Here is a 21,692-nt window from a genome sequence, read left to right on the forward strand (position 1 = left end):
TGGAGAAAGGCTGTGTCCATCCAGAAGAGTCACTTTTTTTTTTTTTTTAAAGAGTCAGGGTCTCGGCCAGGCATGGTGGCTCACGCCTGTAATCCCAGCATTTTGGGAGGCCAATGTGGGCGGATCACTAGGTCAGGAGTTCAAGACCAGTCTGGCCAACATGGTGAAACCCTCTACTAAAAATACAAACATTAGCCGGACATGATGGTGGGCACCTGTAATCCTAGATACTAGGGAGTCTGAGGCAGGAGAATCACTTGAATCCAGGAGGTGGAGGTTGCAGTGAGCCAAGATTGCACCACTGCACTCCAGCCTGGACGACAGAGCAAGACTCCATCTCAAAACCAAAAAAGGTCAGGGTCTCTCTGTCTCCCAGGCTGGAGTGCAGTGGTGTAGTCATGGCTCACTGCAGTCTTAAACAAGAGTCACCTTCTTCTAGTTCACCCACAGTCACCCTGTGGCCTCGCTGCAGCCTCCCTCTCTCTGCCTCCTCCTCTCCTGGTCCCCAACACTCTCCTCACCTCAGCAGGCGGGAGGCAATGTCTGCACTGATGGGCTGGGCTGGGATGCTGGGAAGGCCTGATGATGCAACTGGAGGGAACTGGGTTTGATTGAAGGAAGGGAAGCCAGGCGTGTAGGGGTCTCCAGTTCCCAGGTGCACCTGCAGGGAAAGGGGTGCCCATGCAAAGCTGTGAGCTGGGCTTCCAGGAAAAACGAAAAACATGCCAGCCCCATTCTGAGCAAGAAGGTGTGGCCTGGGGACCTGGGAACAGCACGGCCAGCCTCCCCAGACTCACATGTCCATACACTGCCTGCTGGCTGGACAGGCTCGGCTTGGGTGGGTCCTGGGAGAAGTCTGCTGGCTCTGGGTATATGAGCACTCCTTGAGCCCCGAAGTCCTGAGCATTGGTCACCTGGGGAAGAAGGTGACTAGAGGACTCCTTCTCCCAGAAAAAAAACCCGATTCATAAGGGCAGGAGAAATCAGGAAATGGCAAGGCCTTTGCTTGCAACTGTCCATCCCACGGAGAGGATGTGGGGGCACCACCTGGCCTGTGTCTTCCCAACCTCAGCAGCTCCTGGGCAGCCCTCAAACCCCACTGGGTGCCAGGGTACCCCATGTTTCTGTTCCCTTCCCCATCTGATTTTCCCCAACCCCCAATTTGTTCCCAGCCAACTTTTTCTTCCTTCCTTCCTTCCTTCCTTCCTTCCTTCCTTCCTCCCTCCCTCCTTCCCTCCCTCCCTCCCTCCCTTCTCTGTTTCTCTTTCTTTTCTTTTTGAGACAGTCTCTTTCTGTTGCCCAGGCTGGAGTGCAGTGGCACGACCATAGCTCACTGCAGCCTGGCACTCCTGGGCTCAAGCGATCCTCCCACCCGACCTCCGGAGTAGCTGGGACCACAGGCATGTGCCACCAGCCCAGCTAACCAAAAAAAAAAAAAAAAAAAAAAAAAAAAGAATTTTTTTTTTTTTTTTTTTAGTAGAGAGGGGGTTCTCACTGTGTTGCCTTGAACTCCTGGCCTCAAGCGATCCTCCTGTCTTGGCCTCCTAAAGTGCTGGGATTGCAGGTGAGAACCATCGTGCCCAGTTTATATTTTCTTACCATCCATCCACATGGTTCTTTCCTGTCTCCCTCTCACAGCACCCTGAACGATTCTCACTGGCAGTCCGACCCTCCAGTTCCCGGGCTCACGCCCTCCCTCTGTCCAGGGACACTTACCTTCTGGGCGAAGCTGATCACCCCCACGCGCACCAGCAGCAGGCGGCCCACTGGGTCCACGCCCCTGGCCCGCAGGTCCTGCAGGTCTTCGGGCCGCCCGTAGTGGGCGTACATCAGCTCTCCCTGGGGACACCAGGACGGTGAGACGCGCTCCCCGCGTCCCTCCTTCGAGACCCAGGAAAGGGCTCGTGCCGCGCCCCATCCTAGGAGCGGGCAGGGGATGCTCACCGTGACGTTGCCGATGGCGCTGTAGGGGCAGTAGACGTCAGGGTCCTCCAGCGGCAGCTGCTCTCCGACCTTCCCGGCCTCATCGACCCAGTGCAGGGTGTTGGGGTGAGCCCTGGGGAGTGGGGCTGGTGAGCGCCCCGAGCCGCGTCCCTCTCCCCGCGCGCCCCCCGCCCGCGCGCGCACTCACGGGTCCGGGAATTGCAGCCCCACGTAGTGCGTGTCGGTCCACACGTGGTCCAGCTTCTGGCGGGAGAGCGCCGCGCGGAGGTCCTGAGTCAGAGCGGCCATCCCGGCCGAGCCTGCCACCCGTTCCCGAAGGCTGGTTTCCCTAAGCGGGGAGAGGTGGGGACTTTTCTGGGCGCCCGGAGGAGAAGGAGGAAAGAGGGAAGGTTGCCAGAGACGTGCGGTCGCCAGGGGCAGGGGCGGCGAGGGGTTCCTGAGTTTAGGAAAAGAGCTCTCCCCGCGGACGCTTTTTTTTTTTTTTGAGACGGAGTCTCGCTCTGTCGCCCAGGCTGGAGTGCAGTGGACCAATCTCCGCTCTCTGCAACCTCCGCCTTCCTAGTTCAAGCCATTTTCCTGCCTCGGCCTCCCTCGTATCTGGGATTACAGGCACGTGCCATCACGCCCGGCTAATTTTTGTATTTTTAGTAGAGACGGGTTTCACCATGTTGACCAGGTTGGTCTCAAACTCCTGATCTCAGGTGATCTGCCCGCCTCGGCCTCCCAAAATGCTGGCATTACAGGTGCGGCCTCCCAAAATGCTAGCATTACAGGCACAAGCCGCAGTGCAGGGCCCTTCGCGGACCCATTTTCTCCCATCACCACCAGGGCGGCGCCCGAGAATCTCAGGACCTCCTTCTGCTTAAAACCTGACTTCCCATAGCTGGGGGTCCTGCCCATCATCCTGTAGGTTCTTCCCGGCTCAAGTCACCTCTAGTCACCTTCTTCCCCAGGTGACCAATGCTCAGGACTTCGGGGCTGAAGGAGTGCTCATATACCCAGAGCCAGCAGACTTCTCCCAGGACCCACCCAAGCTGAGCCTGTCCAGCCAGCAGGCAGTGTATGGACATGTGAGTCTGGGGAGGCTGGCCGTGCTGTTACCAGGTCCCCAGGCCACACCTTCTTGCTCAGAATGGGGCTGGCATGTTTTTCTCACACACACACACAGACACACACACACACAGACACACACACAGACACACACACGGCACCCAAACACTTTTCTTCAAAAGAGCTAACTGGGCAGGCAGCAGACCCTTCTCATCTCCCTCATCCTCCACGTGGGCCTCGTGGAGACACTTTACACCAAGGTACCCAGGGGAATCACCGGTTCCTGGGCTGGAGCCATCCTCCCGCCTCAGCCTCCTGAGCAGCTGGGACTACAGGTGTACGCCACCAACTGCTGATTTTTAAAAATTTTTTTGTAGACAAGAAGTCTTGCTGTGTTTCCCAAGCTGGTCTTTTTTTTTTTTTTTTTTGAGACGGAGTCTCGCTCTGTCGCCCAGGCTGGAGTTCAGTGGCGCAATCTCGGCTCACTGCAAGCTCCGCCTCCCGGGTTCACACCACTCTCCTGCCTCAGCCTCTCCGAGTAGCTGGGACTACAGGCGCCCGCCACCACGCCCGGCTAATTTTTTTGTATTTTTAGTAGAGACGGGGTTTCACCGTGGTCTCGATCTCCTGACCTCGTGATCCGCCCGCCTCGGCCTCCCAAAGTGCTGGGATTACAAGTGTGAGCCACCGCGCCCGTCCTCCCAAGCCGATCTTGAACTCTTGGCCTCAAGCGATCCTCCCAAAGTGCTGGGACTACAGGCATGAACCATGACGACCAGCCCCATATGTGTATTTAAAGGCACACATCAAAAGCGTGAGATGAGATGCTTATGGGAAGGGGAGTGGGGAGGATCACTCAGAGATGAGGCAGGAAAATTTTTTGGAGTCTCGCTCTGTCGCCCAGGCTGGAGTGCAGTAGCGCAATCTCGGCTCACTGCAAGCTCTGCCTCCAGGGTTCACGCCATTCTCCTGCCTCAGCCTCTCCGAGTAGCTGGGACTACAGGCGCCCGCCACCATGCCCAGCTAATTTTTTGTATTTTTAGTAGAGACGGGGGTTTCACCGTGGTCTCGATCTCCTGACCTCGTGATCCGCCTGCCTCGGCCTCCCAAAGTGCTGGGATTACAAGCGTGAGCCACTGCGCCCGGCCGAGGCAGGAAAATTAAATGGGAAAGGAAAGTCCTTTAACTGACCAATGAGTACACTGTATTGTGGTCTCAGAAGTATGATCAACTCCATTCTTTACACCCAACCTTAAAAAAAAATCCCCTCCAATCTAATCATGATACTATATTGTTCAAAATACTCCAGTTCTCTCTCTTTCCTCTTAGAATGAAATTCAAAACAGTAAAGTAGCCAGTATGGCCCTTTAGGGCCTGAGCTACATCCACCTCACCGGCCACATGGACCGTCTTTCCCTTCCTCCAAGAGGCCACTATCTTCACATTTCAGACCCTTTGCAAGTGGTGAATCTCAGCCTGAATGTTTTTCCACAGTCTCTTTGCCTGGCAAATTACTCATCTTGTCAGTTTAGACTCGTCAGTTCCTCAAGGAAGCCTTCCCTGAACTGCAATCTAAATCAGGACACTGGTTATAGTCTTTCCTTACACCCTTTTCTTTTTTCTTTCTTTGTTTCTTTCTTTCTTTCTTTTTTTTTTTTTGAGACCGAGTCTCGCTCTGTCGCCCAGGCTTGGGTGTAGTGGTGCAATCTCAGCTCAATGCAACCTCTGCCTCCTGGGTTCAAGTGATTCTCCTGCCTTAGCCTCCTGAGTAGCTAGGACCACAGGCACCCACCACCACACTCAGCTAGTTTTGTATTTTTTTAGTAGAGACAGGGTTTCGGCATGTTGGCCAGGCTGGTCTCGAACTCCTGGCCTCAGGCAATCAGCCCGCCTTCACCTCCCAAAATGCTGGGATTACAGGTGTGAGCCACGGCACCCGGCCCCTTTTCTTTTCTTTTTTTTTGGAGATAAGGTCTCGCTCTGTCACCCAGCCTGGAGTGCAGTGGCATGGCCATAGCTCACTGCAACCTTGAACCCCTAAGCTCAAGCCATCCTCCTGCCTCAGCCTCCTGAGTAGCCGGGACTCTAGGCATGCACTACCATACTGGGCTAATTTTTAATTTTTCTTTTAAAAAATTATTATTATTATTATTATTATTATTATTATTATTATTTTTGACATGGAGTTTCACTCTTGTTGCCCAAGCTGGAATGCAATGGCGCAATCTCGGCTCACTGCAACCTCCACCTCCCAAGTTCAAGTGATTTTCCTGCCTCAGCCTCCCAAGTAGCTGGGATTATAGGTGCTCGCCAACATGCCCAGCTAATTTTTTTTTTGTATTTTTACTAGAGACTAAAAAGGGTGAAACAGGGTTTCACCATGTTGGCTGGGCTGGTCTTGAACTCCTGTACTCAGGAGATCCACCCGCCTTGGCCTCCCAAAGTGCTAGGATTACAGGCGTAAGCCACCATGCTTGGCCAAATTATTATTATTTTTTTTAAGAGACAGGATCTCTCTATGTTGCCCAGGCTGGTCTCAAACTGGGCTCAAGTGATCCTCCCACCTCAGCCTCCCAAAGTGCTGAGCTCACAGGTGTGAGCCACCACACTGAGCCTCACATCCTTTGCTTTTCTTTCAAAGCAATGATTCCAGTCGTAATTATGTAGTTGTGAATGATTGTTAGTTTAGCATTGGTTTTCTCCAGTGGATTGTAAGCACCATGAGAACAAAGTTAGACTGTTTTAGTCTCTGCTATCTCACCACCACCTGCTTAGCTTAGTACCTGCCACATAGTAGGTGCCCCAAAATATTTGTTGGATAAATGAATTAATTACTTAATCATTGTCACCTCCAGTCCAGGCATTCCACTTCCCTGGTCACACCCTGAATATTTTTTTGTTGTTGTTGTTGTTGAGATGGAGTCTTGCTCTGTCGCACAGGCTGGAGTGCATTGGTGTGATCTCAGCTCACTGCAACCTCCGCCTGCCAGGTTCAAGCGATTCTCCTGCCTCAGCCTCCCAAGTAGCTGGGATTACAGGCATGCACCATCACACCCAGTTAATTTTTGTATTTTTAGTAGAGACAGGATTTCACCATGTTGGCCAGGCTGGTCTCAAACTCCTGACCTCAGATGATCCATCTGCCTTGACCTCCCAAAGTGCTGGGATTACAGGCGTGAGCCACTGTGCCTGGCCCGTATCCTGCATCTTGTCATTACCCGCACTCCATCTCTGGAATACTTATCCATTGAGGATCTACTGAACATCTAGTAAGTGCCAAGCACTGTGGTAGGTGCTGGAGACTCTGAGATAGACAGGACGTATTGTATCAGGAAGTTTTCAAGGTTCCAGAATCCTACTCTCTGACTAGACCTTGTCAGGTTCCAACTCCCCCAGTTATCCTCACTGTACCTGCTCTTCAATCCCATTGTACATGACAAATGTCCTATAGCTCCACGTTTATCATCTCCCCCCACTTTCTCTTCCCTCTCCATCCTACCCAGAGCCATGTTTCACTCTTGTTGCCCAGGCTGGAGTGCAATGGCGCGATCTTGGCTCACCGCAACATCCTTGCTGTCTCCCCAAAACTGCTACTTTTGCCTCAGTGCCACACCCCGCTTCTAGACCTGTCAAACTGTCTACCTGTACCCAGACGACCAAATACTGTTCAGCCTGTACCCAGACGACCAAATATTGCTCAAAAAAATAAAAGTAGCCCTGAACAGGCTGGGCACCATGGCTCACGCCTGTAATCCAAGAAGTTTGGGAGGCCAAGGTAGGAGGATTGCTTGAACCCAGGAGTTCGAAACCAGCCTGGCCAACATGTGAAACCCTGACCCTAAAAAAGAATACATAAATTGCCGGGCACAGTGGCTCACACCTGTAATCCCAGCACTTTGGGAGGCCGAGGCGGGCTGATCTCCTGAGGTCAGGAGTTGGAGACCAGCCTGACCAACATGGAGAAACCCCATCTCCACTAAAAATACAAAATTAGCTGGGTGTGGTAGCGCATGACAGTAATCCCAGCTACTCGGGGGGCTGAGGCAGGAGAATCGCTTGAACCCTCGAGGCGGAGGTTGCGGTGAGCCGAGATCGTGCCATTGCTCTCCAGCCTGGGCAACAAGAGTGAAACTCTGTCTCAAAAAAAACAAAAAAACAAAAACAAAAAACCATAAATTAGCTGGGCGTGGTGGCTGACGCCTGTAGTCCTAGCTACTTGGGAAGCTGAGGCACAAAAATCATGTGAAGCCAGGAGGCAGAGGTTGCAGTGAGCTAAGATCACGCCACTGTACTCCAGCTTGGGCAACACAGTGAGAATCGGTTGCAAAAACATAAAAATAAATGAATAAATCCTGTCCCCAAATAATAATAATAATTTTGAAAAAAGAAAAATGAAAAATTAGCTAGGCCTGGTGGCCCCTCCCTGTAGACCCAGCTACTCGGGAGGCTGAGATGGGAGAATCACCTGAGCTTGGGAAATCGAGGCTGCAGTGAGCCCAGATTGCACCACTGCATTCTAGCCTGGGTGACAGAGCCAAGGCCCTGTCTCAAAAAAAATTAATGTAATGTAATTTTTTTTTTTTTTTTTTGAGATGGAGTTTCACTCTTGTTGCCCAGGCTGGAGTGCAATGGCACGATGTTGGCTCACCGCCACCTCCCCCTCCTGGGTTTAAGCGATTCTCCTGCTTCAGCCTCCCGAGTAGCTGGGATTACAGGCATGCGCCACTACACCTGGCTAATTTTGTATTTGTTTTGTTTTGTTTTGTTGTGTTTTTTTGAGACAGAGTCTTGCTCTGTCGCCCAGGCTGGAGTGCAGTGGCGCGATCTCGGCTCACTGCAACCTCCGCCTCCTGGGTTCATGCCATTCTCCTGCCTCAGCCTCCTGAGTAGCTGGGACTACAGGCGCCCGCCACCATGCCCAGCTAATTTTTTGTGTTTTTAGTAGAGACAGGATTTCACCATGTTAGCCAGGATGGTCTGGATCTCCTGACCTCATGATCCGCCCACCTCGGCTTCCCAAAGTGCTGGGATTACAGGTGTGAGCCACCATGCCTGGCCTGTAATTTAATTTAAAAGCCCTGAGCAGGCTGTGTGCGGTGCCTCATGCCTATAATCCCAGCATTTTGGGAGGCTGAGGTGGGAGGATTGTTTGAGGCCAGGAGTTTGAGACCATCCTGGGCAACATAGGGAGACCTCATTTCTACTAAAAAAAAAATTAAAAAATTAGGCTGGGCACGGTGGCTCACACCTGTAATCCCTGCACGTTGGGAGGCCGAGGTGGGTGGATCACCTGAGGTCAGGAGTTTGAGACCAGTCTGCCCAACATGGTGAAACCCCATCTCTACTAAAAATACAAAAAATTGGTTGAGTGTGGTGGCGGGCATCTGTAATCCCAGCTACTCGGGAGGCTAAGGCAGGAGAATTGCTTGAACCTAGGAGGCGGAGGTTGCCATGAGCCGAGATCACACCACTGCACTCCAGCCTGGGCAACAGTGAAACTCTGTCTCAAAAAAAGTAAAAAAAAAAAAAAAAAAGAAAAGCAAAAAGCCGGGCATAGTGGCACACATCTGTAGTCCTAGCTACTTGAAAGGCTAAGGTGGGAGGATCACTTGGGTCCAGGAGTTGGAGGCTGCAGTGAGCTATCAAGTTGGCACTGTCTGGGTGACAGTGAGGCCCTGTCTCAAAAAAATAAAGCCCTGAACATTGTTGATTCCACAGACTTAAGGTCTTTCAGCAGATGAACCCAGCAACATATCAAAAGAGTAATCATACACCTTGATCAAGGTTAGCGTTGAGCTCAGGAAGATAAGGAAATCTATTAACACAAATTACTATATAAACATTAAAGAAGAGGCTGGGTGCGGTGGCTCATGCCTGTAATCCCAGCACTTTGGGAAGCCAAAGCGCTTTGGCAGATCGCTTGAGCTTACGAGTTGGAGACCAGCCTGGGCAACATGGCAAAACCCTGTCTCTACTGAAAATACAAAAATTAGCCAAGCGTGATGGCGCGCACCTGTAATCCCAGCTACTCAGGAGGCTGAGGCATGAGAATCACGTGAACCTGGGAGACAGAGGCTGCAGTGAGCCAAGATTGCACCACTGCACTCCAGCCTGGGTGACAACAGCGAGACTCCCAAAAAATCAATCAATCAATAAAAGTCTCAGTGAACTAGGAATGAAAGGAAACTTCCTTAATTCAATTTTAAAAAGCTGTCTGGAGCACAGCAAAGTTCATTCTTAATGGCAAAGTATTATAAAAGCATTGCTATTAAAGTCAGGAAATAGGCAAGGATACCTACTGCCACTGTTACCTTAAATTCATGTCCTCTCAAATGCAATGAGAAATGAAAAAAAAATGTAGAAGGTATAAGCATTGGAAAAGAGAATCTCCATCTCCTACTATCTGTAGCTTAGCTGATTACCTCCTAAGAAAACCCAGGTGAATCCACTGAAAAATTACTCCCGTCCCTAAAGAGGGCTATAGGTGGACCTAGCTTCTGGATCTGCACTCACAAATGAATTTGCTTACTTGTTTTTCTTTTTTTCTTTTTTTTTTTTTTGGAGATGGAGTCTCGCTCTGTTGCCCAGGCTGGAGTGCAGTGGCGTGATCTCGGCTCAATGCACGCTCTACCTCCTGGGTTCAAGCCATTCTCCTGCCTCAGCCTCCCGAACAGCTGGGACCAGAGGTGCCCGCCACCATGCCCGGCTAATATTTTGTTTTTAGTACAGAGGGGTTTCACCGTGTTAGCCAAGATGGTCTCGATATCCTGACCTAGTGATCTGCCCGCCTCCGCCTCCCAAAGTGCTGGGATTACAGGCATGAGCCACCACGCCCGGCCGTTATTTTGTTTTTGAAACAGGGTCTCGCTCTGTCTCCCAGGCTGGAGTGCAGTGGCGCAATCTCGGCTCACTGCAACCTCCGCCTCCCTGGCTCAGGAGATCCTCCCCTGTCAAGCTCCCAAGTAACTGGGACTACAGGCACTTGCCATCATCCCCAGCTAATTTTTGTATTTTCTTTAGTAGAGACGGGGTTTCGCCGTATTGCCCAGACTTGCTTGCTTGTTTTTCTGATTCCCTAGAATGCACCTTCTCAGAACCCCTCAGTGCTCCCTGCTCCAAATCTAGGCGCCTGGGTGAGGCACTCAAGGCTTTTCTGGGTCTGTCCGGTCTGATACTGGATGCTGCACCCCTCTGATCTCAGACAGTCAGCTCCCTCACCTCCCAAATATGCCACCCTCAGAGCCTCAGTCCCCTGGAACCTCAGCTCCGAATGCCTACCATCCTTCCCAGGACCGCTGAACAGGGGGGCCAGGAAGGCAGATGGGAGGACTCAGGAGGGGGACCCGGACACCAGAGGCCTGGGCCAGGAGGCAGGGAGGCCCAGTCTGAGCGGATGAGGGGAGGGACACTCGAGAACAGGATGGGGCAGGGCCATCCCTACCTGATGGTGTCCTCCAGGCGCCCCTCCCCCAGGAACTGCAGGAACATGGCCTGGAGGTCGCTCCAGTACAGTGTGCCCCGGTGGGAATCCAGGTCGGGCTCATAGTTGACATCTTCACTGACCACCAACACGGAGTCTCCACACGCCTGGCAGGACCCTCGGAAGGCGACGTAGCCCAGAAGGAAGGCTGGCAGGTGGCAAGATGGGGATTCCCTTTGTGCCCACCTCTGGACCCCAGAAATCTCCCCCATCCCAGGCCCTTCACTTCTGGGGAGGGGGATGACTCTCACCCCCGGTGAAGATCAGCAGGGCCGTCAGGACCAGGTAGGGGGCAGCCCTCCGTCCTGCTGCTGCCCAGGGAATGAGGTTTGGCTGCCTGGGTCTAGAGCCCAGGGGCTCAGGGCCCCTCAGCTCCATGGGGCAGAAGTGGGCCAGTGTCTCCGCCCCCTCCTCCTCGTCTTCCTCTTCCTCCACCAGGTGCCCTTTCCGGGGGCCTTCCACACGCTGGTAGACGGTCTGAGAGGATCTTGGGGACAGTTGTTGCTGTGTGGGCGAGGTGGGCATGAGATTGGGGCAAGAGGCCTGGGGGGTGGGGAGGCATCTGGCAATAACGAGGTCAGTGACTTGGGGGTGTCAAATGAGCATGGTGGTGGGGGCACGGGGGAGGGGCAGGGGTGGGAAGAAGCGAGGTCAGGACATGGTCCAGGAGGGGCAGCCTTAGGGGCTTGGGAGGGGGCTGAGGGACTTAGAGAGAAGGCCTACGGGGTCTTCCCAATCCCACTAGTCTTACCGCTCTCTGGAGTAGACCCCAAAGCCGCTCCATGCTTGTGTCCCCTCCTGAAGCCTGCAGGCTGTCCCCCAGCGATAAACCGATAAACCGTTTGTGGGAGCCCTAGGAGGGCCTCTTATCAGCCCTGGCAGGCAGCCGGAACCAAGGCTGCTCCTCACCACCCCCAAGGGTGGGAGCACAGTCCTGGCCTCAGTCCAGCCTTCCAGACGTGGCCCCCCGGTCCAGGCCAGAGCACAAGGGGCTGTGCTCTCCCCTGCCAATCTCTCCACAGCCCCACGCCTGCCTCCTCCCTGCAAAACAATCAGTTTTTTGACCTTGGGGCGGACTTTGGCCTCTTAGTTCTCATCAGGGGTGGGGGAAGGGGGCTGATAGTGGGGGAGGGCAGAGACATGGGTGTCCCTTCCCCTCTCCTGCTTTTACCCCTCCCTGGATCCTGGGGACCCCTTCCTAAGCCCCGCCATGCCCAGGTGGAAGATTCACCCCTAAGACATCTGCCCCTTCCTCATCTGGCTTTCAGAGTCCCCCAGTGCCCGGGTCCTGTGACATATCAGCTGTCCTCCCTGCCCTGACACTTGCCCCAGTGGCATTCAAAGCTGGAGGCACCACAGTGGTGTGACTTGGGGGTTTGGTCTGGTGGTGTGCATGTGTGTCTCTTTTGAAAGGTGGTTCTCAGACTCCCGCTGGCTGCTGGAGAAGGAGGGGCACAGGTGGGAACACATGGTCAGATGAGACCAGCGAGAGCTCCCAGATGGTGGTCCTGGGGTCAGGGATCTGTGGGTCAGTGGGGAGGAGTGATCAGAGTCCCCGCCAAGGTGTGGGCAGAGCTGGGTGACCCTGGACAAGTCATGGTCCTCCCTGGGCACCGGCCCCTGTTTGGTCACCGAAGGACTTGGATCACATGGGTTTCTACCTCTTTGGGTTCTGAGGCTGATGAAAGGCCAGTTAGCCTCGCCCCAGAAACACGTCACAGGCACAAACTGCTAAATAGGCACGGGGCGCAGGTCCCCAAACACTTCTGAGGGCCCCAGGACAAGTAGCTCTGAAGAGGAGGGCTCAGGGTCCCACTAAGTTTCCCTTTGGGATCTCCCCTGGGAAACATCAGCTCCTACTCAGGTCCAGAGAAGTTCCGAGCTGCTGGGATGCACCAGCGCCCTAGTCCCCGCCCCATGTCTGTCACCACCAAGAGCCCCAGGAAGGAAGGCATAGCGCAGCTCACCTGAGCGCAGGTCCTGGGGTGCTCAGGCGTGCTGCTCCCCTGAGACCTGAGGCCTACGCTGAGGCCCCGCCCACCAGGCCCCACCTCCTGCTCTGCCCACCCAGGCTTCACCTCCTGCTCCACCCACCTCCTGCCACACTCACCCCAGGCCGCGCCCCTCCGCTGCACCCTGCAGCCCCTCCCACCTCCCACCACAACTGTTACCCTCCAGCAACTCCCCCCACCCCCAGTGCTCATCGTGTGGCCCTCCCTGGGTCACAAACCCTCAGAAACCTGAGGAATCCATGGCCCCTGGGGCTGTGTCCTAGCGCCCACTGTGGGATCGGCATGGGTGTAGAAGTGAGAATCCCTCCCCTCACCTCCCTCCAGAACCCTGTGCCCACTCCCCACCCCACGGAGGCCAAACTTTTTTTTTCTTAAAACATTTTTACTTCTTTCAACCCAGAAACATCACCATTTACAAGGACAAGAGGGAAAGGAGGAGGGGGGCGATGTGGCATGGGGGTTAAGGGACTTCCATCTGAGCTTGGGAGCAGGTGTGTGGGGAGGAGTGCCATCAGGGGCACTTTCGCTCCACGCATTGCTTCCCGCCCTCCTCATATTCCTGCTTGGAGATCCACATCTGCTGAAAAGTGCCCTGGGTGGAGGGGGCAATATCAGGGTCAGGGTGGTCTTGGAGGGAGGTGTGGACAGGCAGGTGCAGCCCCTGGGAGCCCTCCAACAGGCCCCAACCACCCCTTGGGTTCACATCCCTCTGAAGCCCCTCCCCACCTCATCCTCCCCTCCTCCGTCTGTCCCCTTTCATATTCAGAGGGAGAGTATCCTCTTTATATCATTCAATCAATAATTCATTCATTCAACAAGTATTTATTGAACAGCAGTCTCTGCCCTGAGCTAAGCCCTGTTCCTGAGGTGGGGGGATGGCACGCACAGCCCCAGGCCAGCCAACCTGCACCCAACACTCAACACCCCCTACACACACACAGTCCTTCCCCACCAGGTGTCCTCTTCTCACTCCATCAGGGCTTTGGAACACCGCCAGTCTCCCTCTTTCCCAAGGAAGATATTCCCTCCACCTCACCATTCCAACACTGTGGCACCCCATCTGCAGCCTTCAGCATTACAACTTGCCCCTTGAGGGTTCCTGCAATGAGCATCTCAGAGTGTCCCTTCTCTCTATTTTTTAAAAGTTTTAATTTTAATTATTTTTGTTTTTATTTTATTTTTTCGAGATGGAGTCTTGCTCTGTCGCCCAGGCTGGAGTGCAGTGGTGCAATCTTGGCTCACTGCAGCCTCTGTCTCCCAGGTTCCAGCGATTTTCCTGCTTCAGCCTCCTGGGTAGCTGGGATTACAGGCGCGTGCCAACATGCCTGGCTAATTTTTGTATTTTTAGTAGAGACAGGGTTTTGCCACGTTGGCCAAGCTGGTCTCAAACTCCTGACTTCAGATGATCCGCCCACCTTGGCCTCCCAAAGTGCTGGGATTACAGGCGTGAGCCACCGCGCCCAGCCTAATTTTTGTTTTTTGTAGAGATGGGGTCTCACTATGTTGCCCAGGTTGGTCTCAAACTCCTGGGCTCAAGTAATCGTTCCACCTCAGCCTCCCGTAATGTTGGGATTACAGGCGTGAACTACCATGCCTGGGCTGCTTTGATCTTTCTCACCCTACACACATGTGCTGTCTAATGCAATGGCCAGTAGCCTCCTGTGGCTCACCAGCCCTGGTCCAAATTGAGATGTGCTCTAAGTGGAAAATATACACCCAATTTTTTTTTTCTTTTTTTTTGAAACAGGATCTCGCTCTGTCACCCAGGTTGGAGAGCAGTGGCACAGCTCACTGCAGCCTCAACCTTCCAGGTTCAAGTGATCCTCCAACCTTGGCCTCCCAAGTAGGTGGGACTACAGGTATGCACCACATTGCCAGCTGCTTTTTAAATTTTTGGTAGAGATGAGGTCTCGCTTTGTTGCCCAGGCTGGTCTAGAAATTTTGGACTCAAATGATTCTCCCGCCTTGGCCTCTCAAAGTGCTGAGATTACAGGCGTGAGCCACTCTACGTGTCCAGGATATATTATTAATACTTGATTTCAGCCCGGGCACGGTGGCCCACACCTGTAATCCCAGAACTTTGGGAGGCCAAGATGGGCATATCACTTGAGGTCAGGAGTTTGAGACAAGCTTAGCCAACATGGTGAAACCCCGTCTCTACTAACAATCCAAAAATTAGCCAGGCATGGTAGCTCACGCATGTAATCCCAGCTACTCGGGAGGCTGAGGCAGAAGAATCGCTTGAACCTAGGAGGTGGAGGTTGCAGTGAGCCAAGATTGCTCCACTGCACTCCAGCCTGGGCGACAGTGAGACTCTGTCTCGAAAACAAAAACAAAAAAAGGAAAAAAACAAAAGAACTGTGTGGCTGACATGCTTCAGCCCTGAGCTAAGTTCAGACTGCCAGCCTCTGTCTTTCTGACCCTGGTTTCTGTCTCCCTGGGGGACTTCCTTTCTCGTGGATGTCCTCCTTGTCTGTCATGGCCCCATTGTCCCCTCTGTGTGACTGATACCCTCCAGATGCGGGTTGCAACTCCAGCTTCCTGCTCAGTACCTTCCTTCGACCCCAGCAGCAGGTCCAGACTGAACTTACCACCTCCTGCCCCAGAACCAACCTGCCTGCCTCCTTTGCTAGTTGCCCCTTGCTGTCCACCCCATCCCCACTGCTACCCATGCTATGACTCCAGGGCAATCAAAACAGCCTCCTTGCAAGGTCCCCTTGACCCCAGCTCACACCCCGACCCCAAAGACTCATGCCTGGCAGTCTTTCCAATCATGCCTGCATTGCCACATCACTCCCTTGCCCCAAACCATCAGGGTCTCCCCTCTGCTGACTGAGCACAGTGGGTGTATCATCAAAATCTCATCATGACCAATCTCTCCAACTACCTGTCCCTCTACTCTCAATTTTTTATTTTTTGAGAGTCTCACTGTGTCACCCAGGCTGGAGTGCAGTGGGACGATCTCAGCTCACTGCAGTCTCTGTCTCCTGGGTTCAAGAGATTCTCCTGCCTCAGCCTCCTGAATAGCTGGAATTACAGGCATGCACCATCATGCCTGGCTAATTTTGGGATTTTTAGTAGAGACGAGGTTTCATCATGTTGGCCAGGCTGGTCTCGAACTCCTGACCTCAAGCGATCCACCCATCTCGGCCTCCCAAACTGCAGGGATTACAGGCATGAGCCACTGTGCGCAGCCTCTTCTCCCCAATTTGTAATAGTAGAGATGGGTCTTGCTATGTTCCCCTGCTGGGTCTTCAACTCCTAGCCTCAAGCCATCCCCCAACTTCAGCCACCCAAAGTGCTGGGATGACAGGTGTGGGCCACCGTACCGGGCCCCTGCCCCCCGATTTGTGTCCTGTTCATCCTTCTGGGAACATTCATTGACTGACATTTCTCAAAAATAAATGTTTGTTGAATGAATGAATGAATGAAGAGGCAGTCAAAGTGGCGGGCACTGTCTGGGTCTCCCCTCTCCCCCACAGTCAATGCTAGGCCAGGTCCCCTTCCTCTCACCAGTGAGGCCAGGATGGAACCCCCGATCCAGGGGCTGAACTTGCGCTCCATGGTGCTGTTGCTGGCAATGAGTTTCAGTCGCATGCTCTGGGGGTAAAAAGGGGCTGGGGGAAGCAGACACCTAGGTTCTGGGAAGGGACAGGGCTTGGGGGGCAGGGGGAAGACTTGGGAAGCCACAGGGGCAGGGGTTCTGCTCTGGTGGCCAGAACAGAAGGAAGGACGTGGGAAGGATGAAGGGACTCAGTCCTGGACAGCTGAGCCAGGACGGGCGTCCAGGGCCCTGGGTCAGGGGTGGGCTCCTACCGGTGGGGTCTTCTGGGAAAGCTCTCGATTGAGCCTGTCGGTGAAGCCCTGCAGCAGTGTGTTCCCGCCGGTGACAATGACACTCCCATACAGGCCCTGAGAGCAGGAAGGAGTGAGCCGCGGGGGACAGCCCCCCAACTCCGCCTCCCCACTTCCCCTGGGCCCCTTTGCTGAGCCTCAGCTCCGGCCTGGCCTCACCGGGCGAATATCAATGTCACACATGCCGATGCTGGTGGTCACCACATGGCCCACACCCAACATGGTGTTCCCCGACAGGCCCTGCGGAGAGAGATGTCTGGGGCTGTGGGCCCTCTCCCCCTTCCCCCAGACCCCTGCAATCCTTCCCAACCTCCCCCACGCCCCAGGATCCAGGGACTGCAGCCAGCACCCACCCCAGTGCTCGCCATACAGCCAAACCTTGACGTTCGAGGGATCAAACAGGCCCTCGGGGATGCGGAGTCGCTCGGCGCCGTAGTCTGTGTTGTAGCCATTGGGCATCTCGTAGTGCACTGTGGGCATTTGTGCAGCCACCCTGCCCAGAAGGGAGCAGGACTCTGCCTGGGGTGCTCGAGAAGGATCAGTGGATAGGCAGCACCAGAGCCCCCTCAGCCCACCCCAAGAGTCCCGGTTCTGCCCTCTCTCCCACCCCAAAGCCCTGAGCCACACTCACTGTTCATCATAGGGGGAGTCTGAGACCTGCAGCACGGAGGCCTGGAAGTCCTGGATCACCTCCTGAAATCCCAACGGGGTTGGTGAGGGCCTGCCTTCCCACTGAGCAGCACCCCCTGCCCCGCTCCCCCTCCCTGCTCCACCTCCCATGCAGGGCCTCTGTCCCGCCCCCCATTCATGGCAGGGGAGAGGGGGTTTCATGGGGCCCTCTCCAGAGGCTCACATTACACATGTAGTTATGCCAGGACTTGGAGACCTGGGGTAGCTTCTCCTTCTTCTTCCAGTTTGGGGGGGCACCCTCCCGGACAGGCTCCTGTTGGGGCACAGTGTTGGAACACCCTTTCCTAGCCCACCTGACCCCCACCCCCACCTTCCTGGCACTGTTCCCAGCTCTGCAGCTAACTGGCACTGCAGGCTCTGCTGTGCTGCCTGCAAGAGGGGTTTCTCACCCTTCCCTGATGGAGAGGAGAGAGAATGGGGCATGCCTCTCTCTCTGTGTGTGCCCTTCATGCGGTGGGTGCAGCTGATCTGGAGAGCACCAGGAATACAGCAGTGACAGAACCTCAAGGGAATGGCCTCCTAGGGGGCCATGATCCATGATCCATGTGAGGGCACAGAATGGAGCTAAGCACACAGTGTCACTTCATACAGCACCCTCTCTGCTGCCTACTGCAGTTCCACTTTACAGAAGAGGAAACTGAGGCCCAGGAAGCTTTGATATCAAGCTGTTGGTCACACAGCTCTTTTTTTTCTTTTTTTCAGACGGAGTCTTACTCCATCGTCCAGGCTGGAGTGCAGTGGTGCGATCTCGGCTCACTGCAACCTCTGCCTCCGGGGTTCAGGTGATTCTCCAGTCTCAGCCTCCTGAGTAGCTGGGACTACAGGCATGTGCCACCATGCTTGGCTAGTTCTTGCAGTTTTAGTAGAGACGTGGCTTCACCATGTTGCCCAGGCTGGTCTCAAAGTGAGCTCGAAGCGATCTGCCTGCCTCGGCCTCCCGAAGTGCTGGGATTACAGGTGTGAGCCACCACGCCCGACTGGTCCTGCAGCTCTTGCACGGCAGAGGCAGAACTTGAACCTGGGTCTATATTGGACCTTAGAACCTACCACACTGGCCCTCACACATCCTGCTGTCTGCCAGCTGGTTCCGTGACCTCAGCATATCCCTCAGCCTGTCTGGATTTCGGATGCCTCGATTATAAAAGGAGGAACTGGAGCCAGGACCCAGTGGAGAGCCTACTGCTCTCTGCTCTGATATCTCATGTGTCAGTGGGTTGACGGCCATGGGGCGAGTGGCCAGGACTCTAGTGTCAGCTCCATGTCCCCAGAGGCCCCACCTTGGCTGCGATCATGTAAGGTGGGATGATGTCAATGGCCATCTCCTGGAACAGCTCCCGGCACTGCATGGAGATGAAGTCCCCTGCCAGAGGGGACTTGACGATGCCTAGAAGGAAGCCACTGTCAGGATCTGGTCCTCCCGGGGCACCCCCGCCCCCTGCCGAAGCCCCACCTTGCTGCAGGACGTAGCCGTCATGTACTGGAATGGCTGTGGTGTGGGTGGCTCCACTGTCCAGCACGAGGCCCGTGGACCGCCCATTTGCAAAGCTGGCATCGGATGGGTAAGTCAAAGAGACAGCAGCGGCAAGTGAGGGGCCTGGGTCCAGATCTTGTCTGGTCACTCTCTGCTCTACTGGGGTCCACCCCATCCCCAGTCTGCAAATCTCTCCTCCTGATGATGACTCATCTCCTGGAGAAAGGCTCTGAGACCCCAGTTACTTCTTTTTTTTTTTTTTTTCTTTTTTGAGATGGAGTCTCGCTATCTCCCAGGCTGGAGTGCAGTGGCGCCATCTCGGCTCACTGCAAGCTCCGCCTCCCAGGTTCACGCCATTCTCCTGCCTCAGGCTCCCAAGTAGCTGGGACTACAGGCGCCTGCCACCACGCCCAGCCAATTTTTTGTATTTTTAGTAGAGACGCAGTTTCACCGTGTTAGCCAGGATGGTCTCGATCTCCTGACTTCGTGATCTGCCTGCCTCGGCCTCCCAAAGTGCCAGGATTACAGGCATAAGCCACCGCACCCAGCGACCCCAGTTACTTCTTTACTTTTTTTTTTTTTTGAAACTGAGTTTTGCTTTGTCGCCCAGGCTGGAGCTGGAACGCAATCGCTCACTGCAACCTCTGCCTCCTGGGTTCAAGAGATTATCCAGCCTCAGCCTCCCAAGTAGCTGGGACTACAGGTGCCCATCGCTATGCCTGGCTAATTTTTGCATTTTTAGTAGACATGGGGTTTTGCCATGTTGGCCGGACTGGTCTCTAACTCCTGATCTCAAGTGATCTGCCCACCTCGGCCTCCCAAAGTGCTGGGATTACAGGCGTGAGCCACCGTGCCTGGCCAGTCCCTTTATTTTTCGTTGTGTCCTACAGATTCCCTGAAATTAGGATCGCTATCATCCCAGTGCGTAGCACAGGGTTCAATGCAAGGCAGATCCTAAAAACAGTCCGTGTTGAAGGAGTTATTGGGAAGGGACTGCCACAGTGTTCTACACGTCTCCCTCCTCTGCCCAGTTCCAGCCCCTGCTCTCTCCCGGGCCCAGCTCACTGTCTGCTCAGCCTGATCCAGGGAACGGAAAGGGGCTGCTGATCTGGCCACCCCAGGGTTGGAGGTGCTCAGTCCATTGGGCCTTCTGCACTAGTGGGGCGGAGGGAGGTGTCTGCCCATCGGGACACTGATCTTCAGAGAACGAGGCCTGACCCCCCAGCTCATCTCAGCTGAGCTCAGCACAGGCCCCACCCCAGCCCTCCACCCAGTCAGAGCAGCTCAGTCCAGAGGATACGCGGTGAGCACAGCCGTCTTGCATAAGAAGAAGGCAGGAATGTTGTACTGCTCGAACATCAGCTCTGTCAGCTTCTCCCGCTTGGCCCGTGTGTTCCACTGAGGAGAAAGTGCAGGAGGGGAGGATTCAGGAAGGGAGAGGCACAGACCCACACTCACGCACAACGCAACCCACTCACTCACACATACGCTCACGGTCACACACACGCATCCATTCAAACACTTGCACACACACACAACCTAAACACTCACACATACACTCATGGTCATACACACATGCATTCACTTGCACACGCACACACATACACTCAAACACATACACTCACATTCACAGACACACACATAAACACACACATGCATTCACACTATACATACACTCACAGTCACACATGCAAACACACTCACAAACACACAGTCAAACACACATATACAATCACATTCACACACACTCAAACTCACACACACTCACACATACACATATATTCACACTCACAGTCACACACACATGCTTTCAAAACATTTGCACAGGCCGGACACAGTGGCTTATGCCTATAATCCCAGCACTTTGGGAGGCTGAGGCAGGAGGATTGCTTAAACCCAGGAGTTCAAAACTAGCCTGGACAACATAGTGAGATGCTGTCTCACTAAAAAAAAATTTTAAAGTAAGGAGCTTGTGGGAATTAAAACTACATGAACAGAAATGAAAAACTCAATAGAACGATTAAAACATAAAGTGGAGGGAATATCTTGGAAACCAAAGGAAAAAGGTAAAGAGATGGAAAATATAAGAGAAAAGGGAATTAAATTAGGGGACCAATTCAGGGGGCATCAAAATCCAATAACAGAAAATCCCAAGAGAGAAAATGGAGAGAAATAAATAATTAAATAAATAATTCTTTTTCACTGAATTGAAAGACATAGGTTTTCAGAGTGAAGAGACACACTAAGTGCCTAGAGCCATGAATGAAAATACACCACACTGAGGATAAAGTAAAAATTCTATAAACTTTCAGAAAGAAAAACATTACATCAGAGGATCAGAAATCAGATGGTTTCATCCTTCTTAATGGCAACAATATATGCTGGAAGAAGGACAATGGAAAAGTGCCTTCAAAGATTCTGAAGAATAGGCCGGGTGCGGTGGCTCACGCTTGTAATCCCAGCACTTTGGGAGGCCGAGGCGGGCAGATCACGAGGTCAGGAAATCAAGACCACGGTGAAACCCCGTCTCTACTAAAAATACAAAAAAAATTAGCCGGGCGTGGTGGCAGGCGCCTGTAGTCCCAGCTACTCGGAGAGGCTGAGGCAGGAGAATGGCATGAACCTGGCAGGCAGAGCTTGCAGTGAGCCGAGATTGCGCCACTGCACTCCAGCCTGGGCGACAGAGCAAGACTCCATCTCAAAAAAAAAAAAAAAAAAAAGATTCTGAAGAATAATGATTTCCAACCTGGCATGGGATACCTAGCTAAGCTATCAACTCAAGGTGAGACATACAAAGTCTCAAAAAATATACTTCCCATGACCTTTCTTTAAGTTTTTTTTTTAGATGCCAGGCTCGGTGGCTCATGCCTGTAATCCCAGCACTTTGGGAGGCCAAGGCGGGCAGATCACCTGAGGTCAGGAGTTTGAGACCAGCCTGGCCAACATGGTGAAACCCCATCTCTACTAAAAATACAAAAATTAGCCAGGTGTGGTGGGAGGTGCCTGTAATCCCAGCTACTTGGGATGCTGAGGCAGGAGAATCGCTTGAACGTGGGAAGCGGAGGTTGCAGTAAGCCAAGATCATGCCATTGCACTCCAGCCTGGAGGACAAGAGTGAGACTTCATCTCAAAAAAAAAAAAAAAAGTTTTATTTTAGATTATTATTTAATTTAATTAATTTATTTTTTTA

At 53.5% G+C, this 21,692-nt stretch overlaps 2 protein-coding genes across 3 annotated transcripts in view; both read right to left on the minus strand.

The window, feature by feature from the left end:
* Positions 1-517: 517 nt before the first annotated feature.
* LOC116463841 (transferrin receptor protein 2) lies at positions 518-11,425 on the minus strand. The gene is made up of 8 exons (XM_032147106.2): positions 11,226-11,425; positions 10,726-10,978; positions 10,436-10,622; positions 2,132-2,272; positions 1,945-2,056; positions 1,717-1,839; positions 798-914; positions 518-661 (listed from the first exon to the last, which is right to left on the minus strand). Exons 1-8 carry the CDS (start codon positions 11,256-11,258, stop codon positions 518-520), a joined length of 1,110 nt encoding a protein of 369 aa, XP_032002997.1. The 5' UTR covers positions 11,259-11,425.
* Positions 11,426-12,847: 1,422 nt separating this feature from the next.
* Positions 12,848-21,692, minus strand: part of LOC116463842 (actin-like protein 6B) — a 14,123-nt gene continuing 5,278 nt past the window's right edge. The window contains exons 5-14 of one of the 2 annotated variants that reach the window (XR_004246793.2): positions 19,803-19,900; positions 18,482-18,576; positions 18,309-18,415; positions 17,195-17,284; positions 16,973-17,034; positions 16,720-16,834; positions 16,501-16,581; positions 16,303-16,398; positions 16,000-16,103; positions 12,848-13,078 (exon numbers count right to left, since the gene is read on the minus strand). Coding sequence is in view for 1 of the 2 variants with exons in the window: in XM_032147108.2 (XP_032002999.1) it covers positions 12,998-13,078; positions 16,000-16,086; positions 16,303-16,398; positions 16,501-16,581; positions 16,720-16,834; positions 16,973-17,034; positions 17,195-17,284; positions 18,309-18,415; positions 18,482-18,576; positions 19,803-19,900 (912 nt within the window). In the remaining variant the exon portion in view is untranslated. The remainder of the gene's footprint in view (positions 13,079-15,999; positions 16,104-16,302; positions 16,399-16,500; positions 16,582-16,719; positions 16,835-16,972; positions 17,035-17,194; positions 17,285-18,308; positions 18,416-18,481; positions 18,577-19,802; positions 19,901-21,692) is intronic. The other variant, XM_032147108.2, reaches the window with a different exon arrangement.

The sequence above is a fragment of the Hylobates moloch genome, unplaced genomic scaffold, assembly GCF_009828535.3.
Source record: "Hylobates moloch isolate HMO894 unplaced genomic scaffold, HMol_V3 SCAFFOLD_71, whole genome shotgun sequence".
NCBI lineage: Eukaryota > Metazoa > Chordata > Mammalia > Primates > Hylobatidae > Hylobates > Hylobates moloch.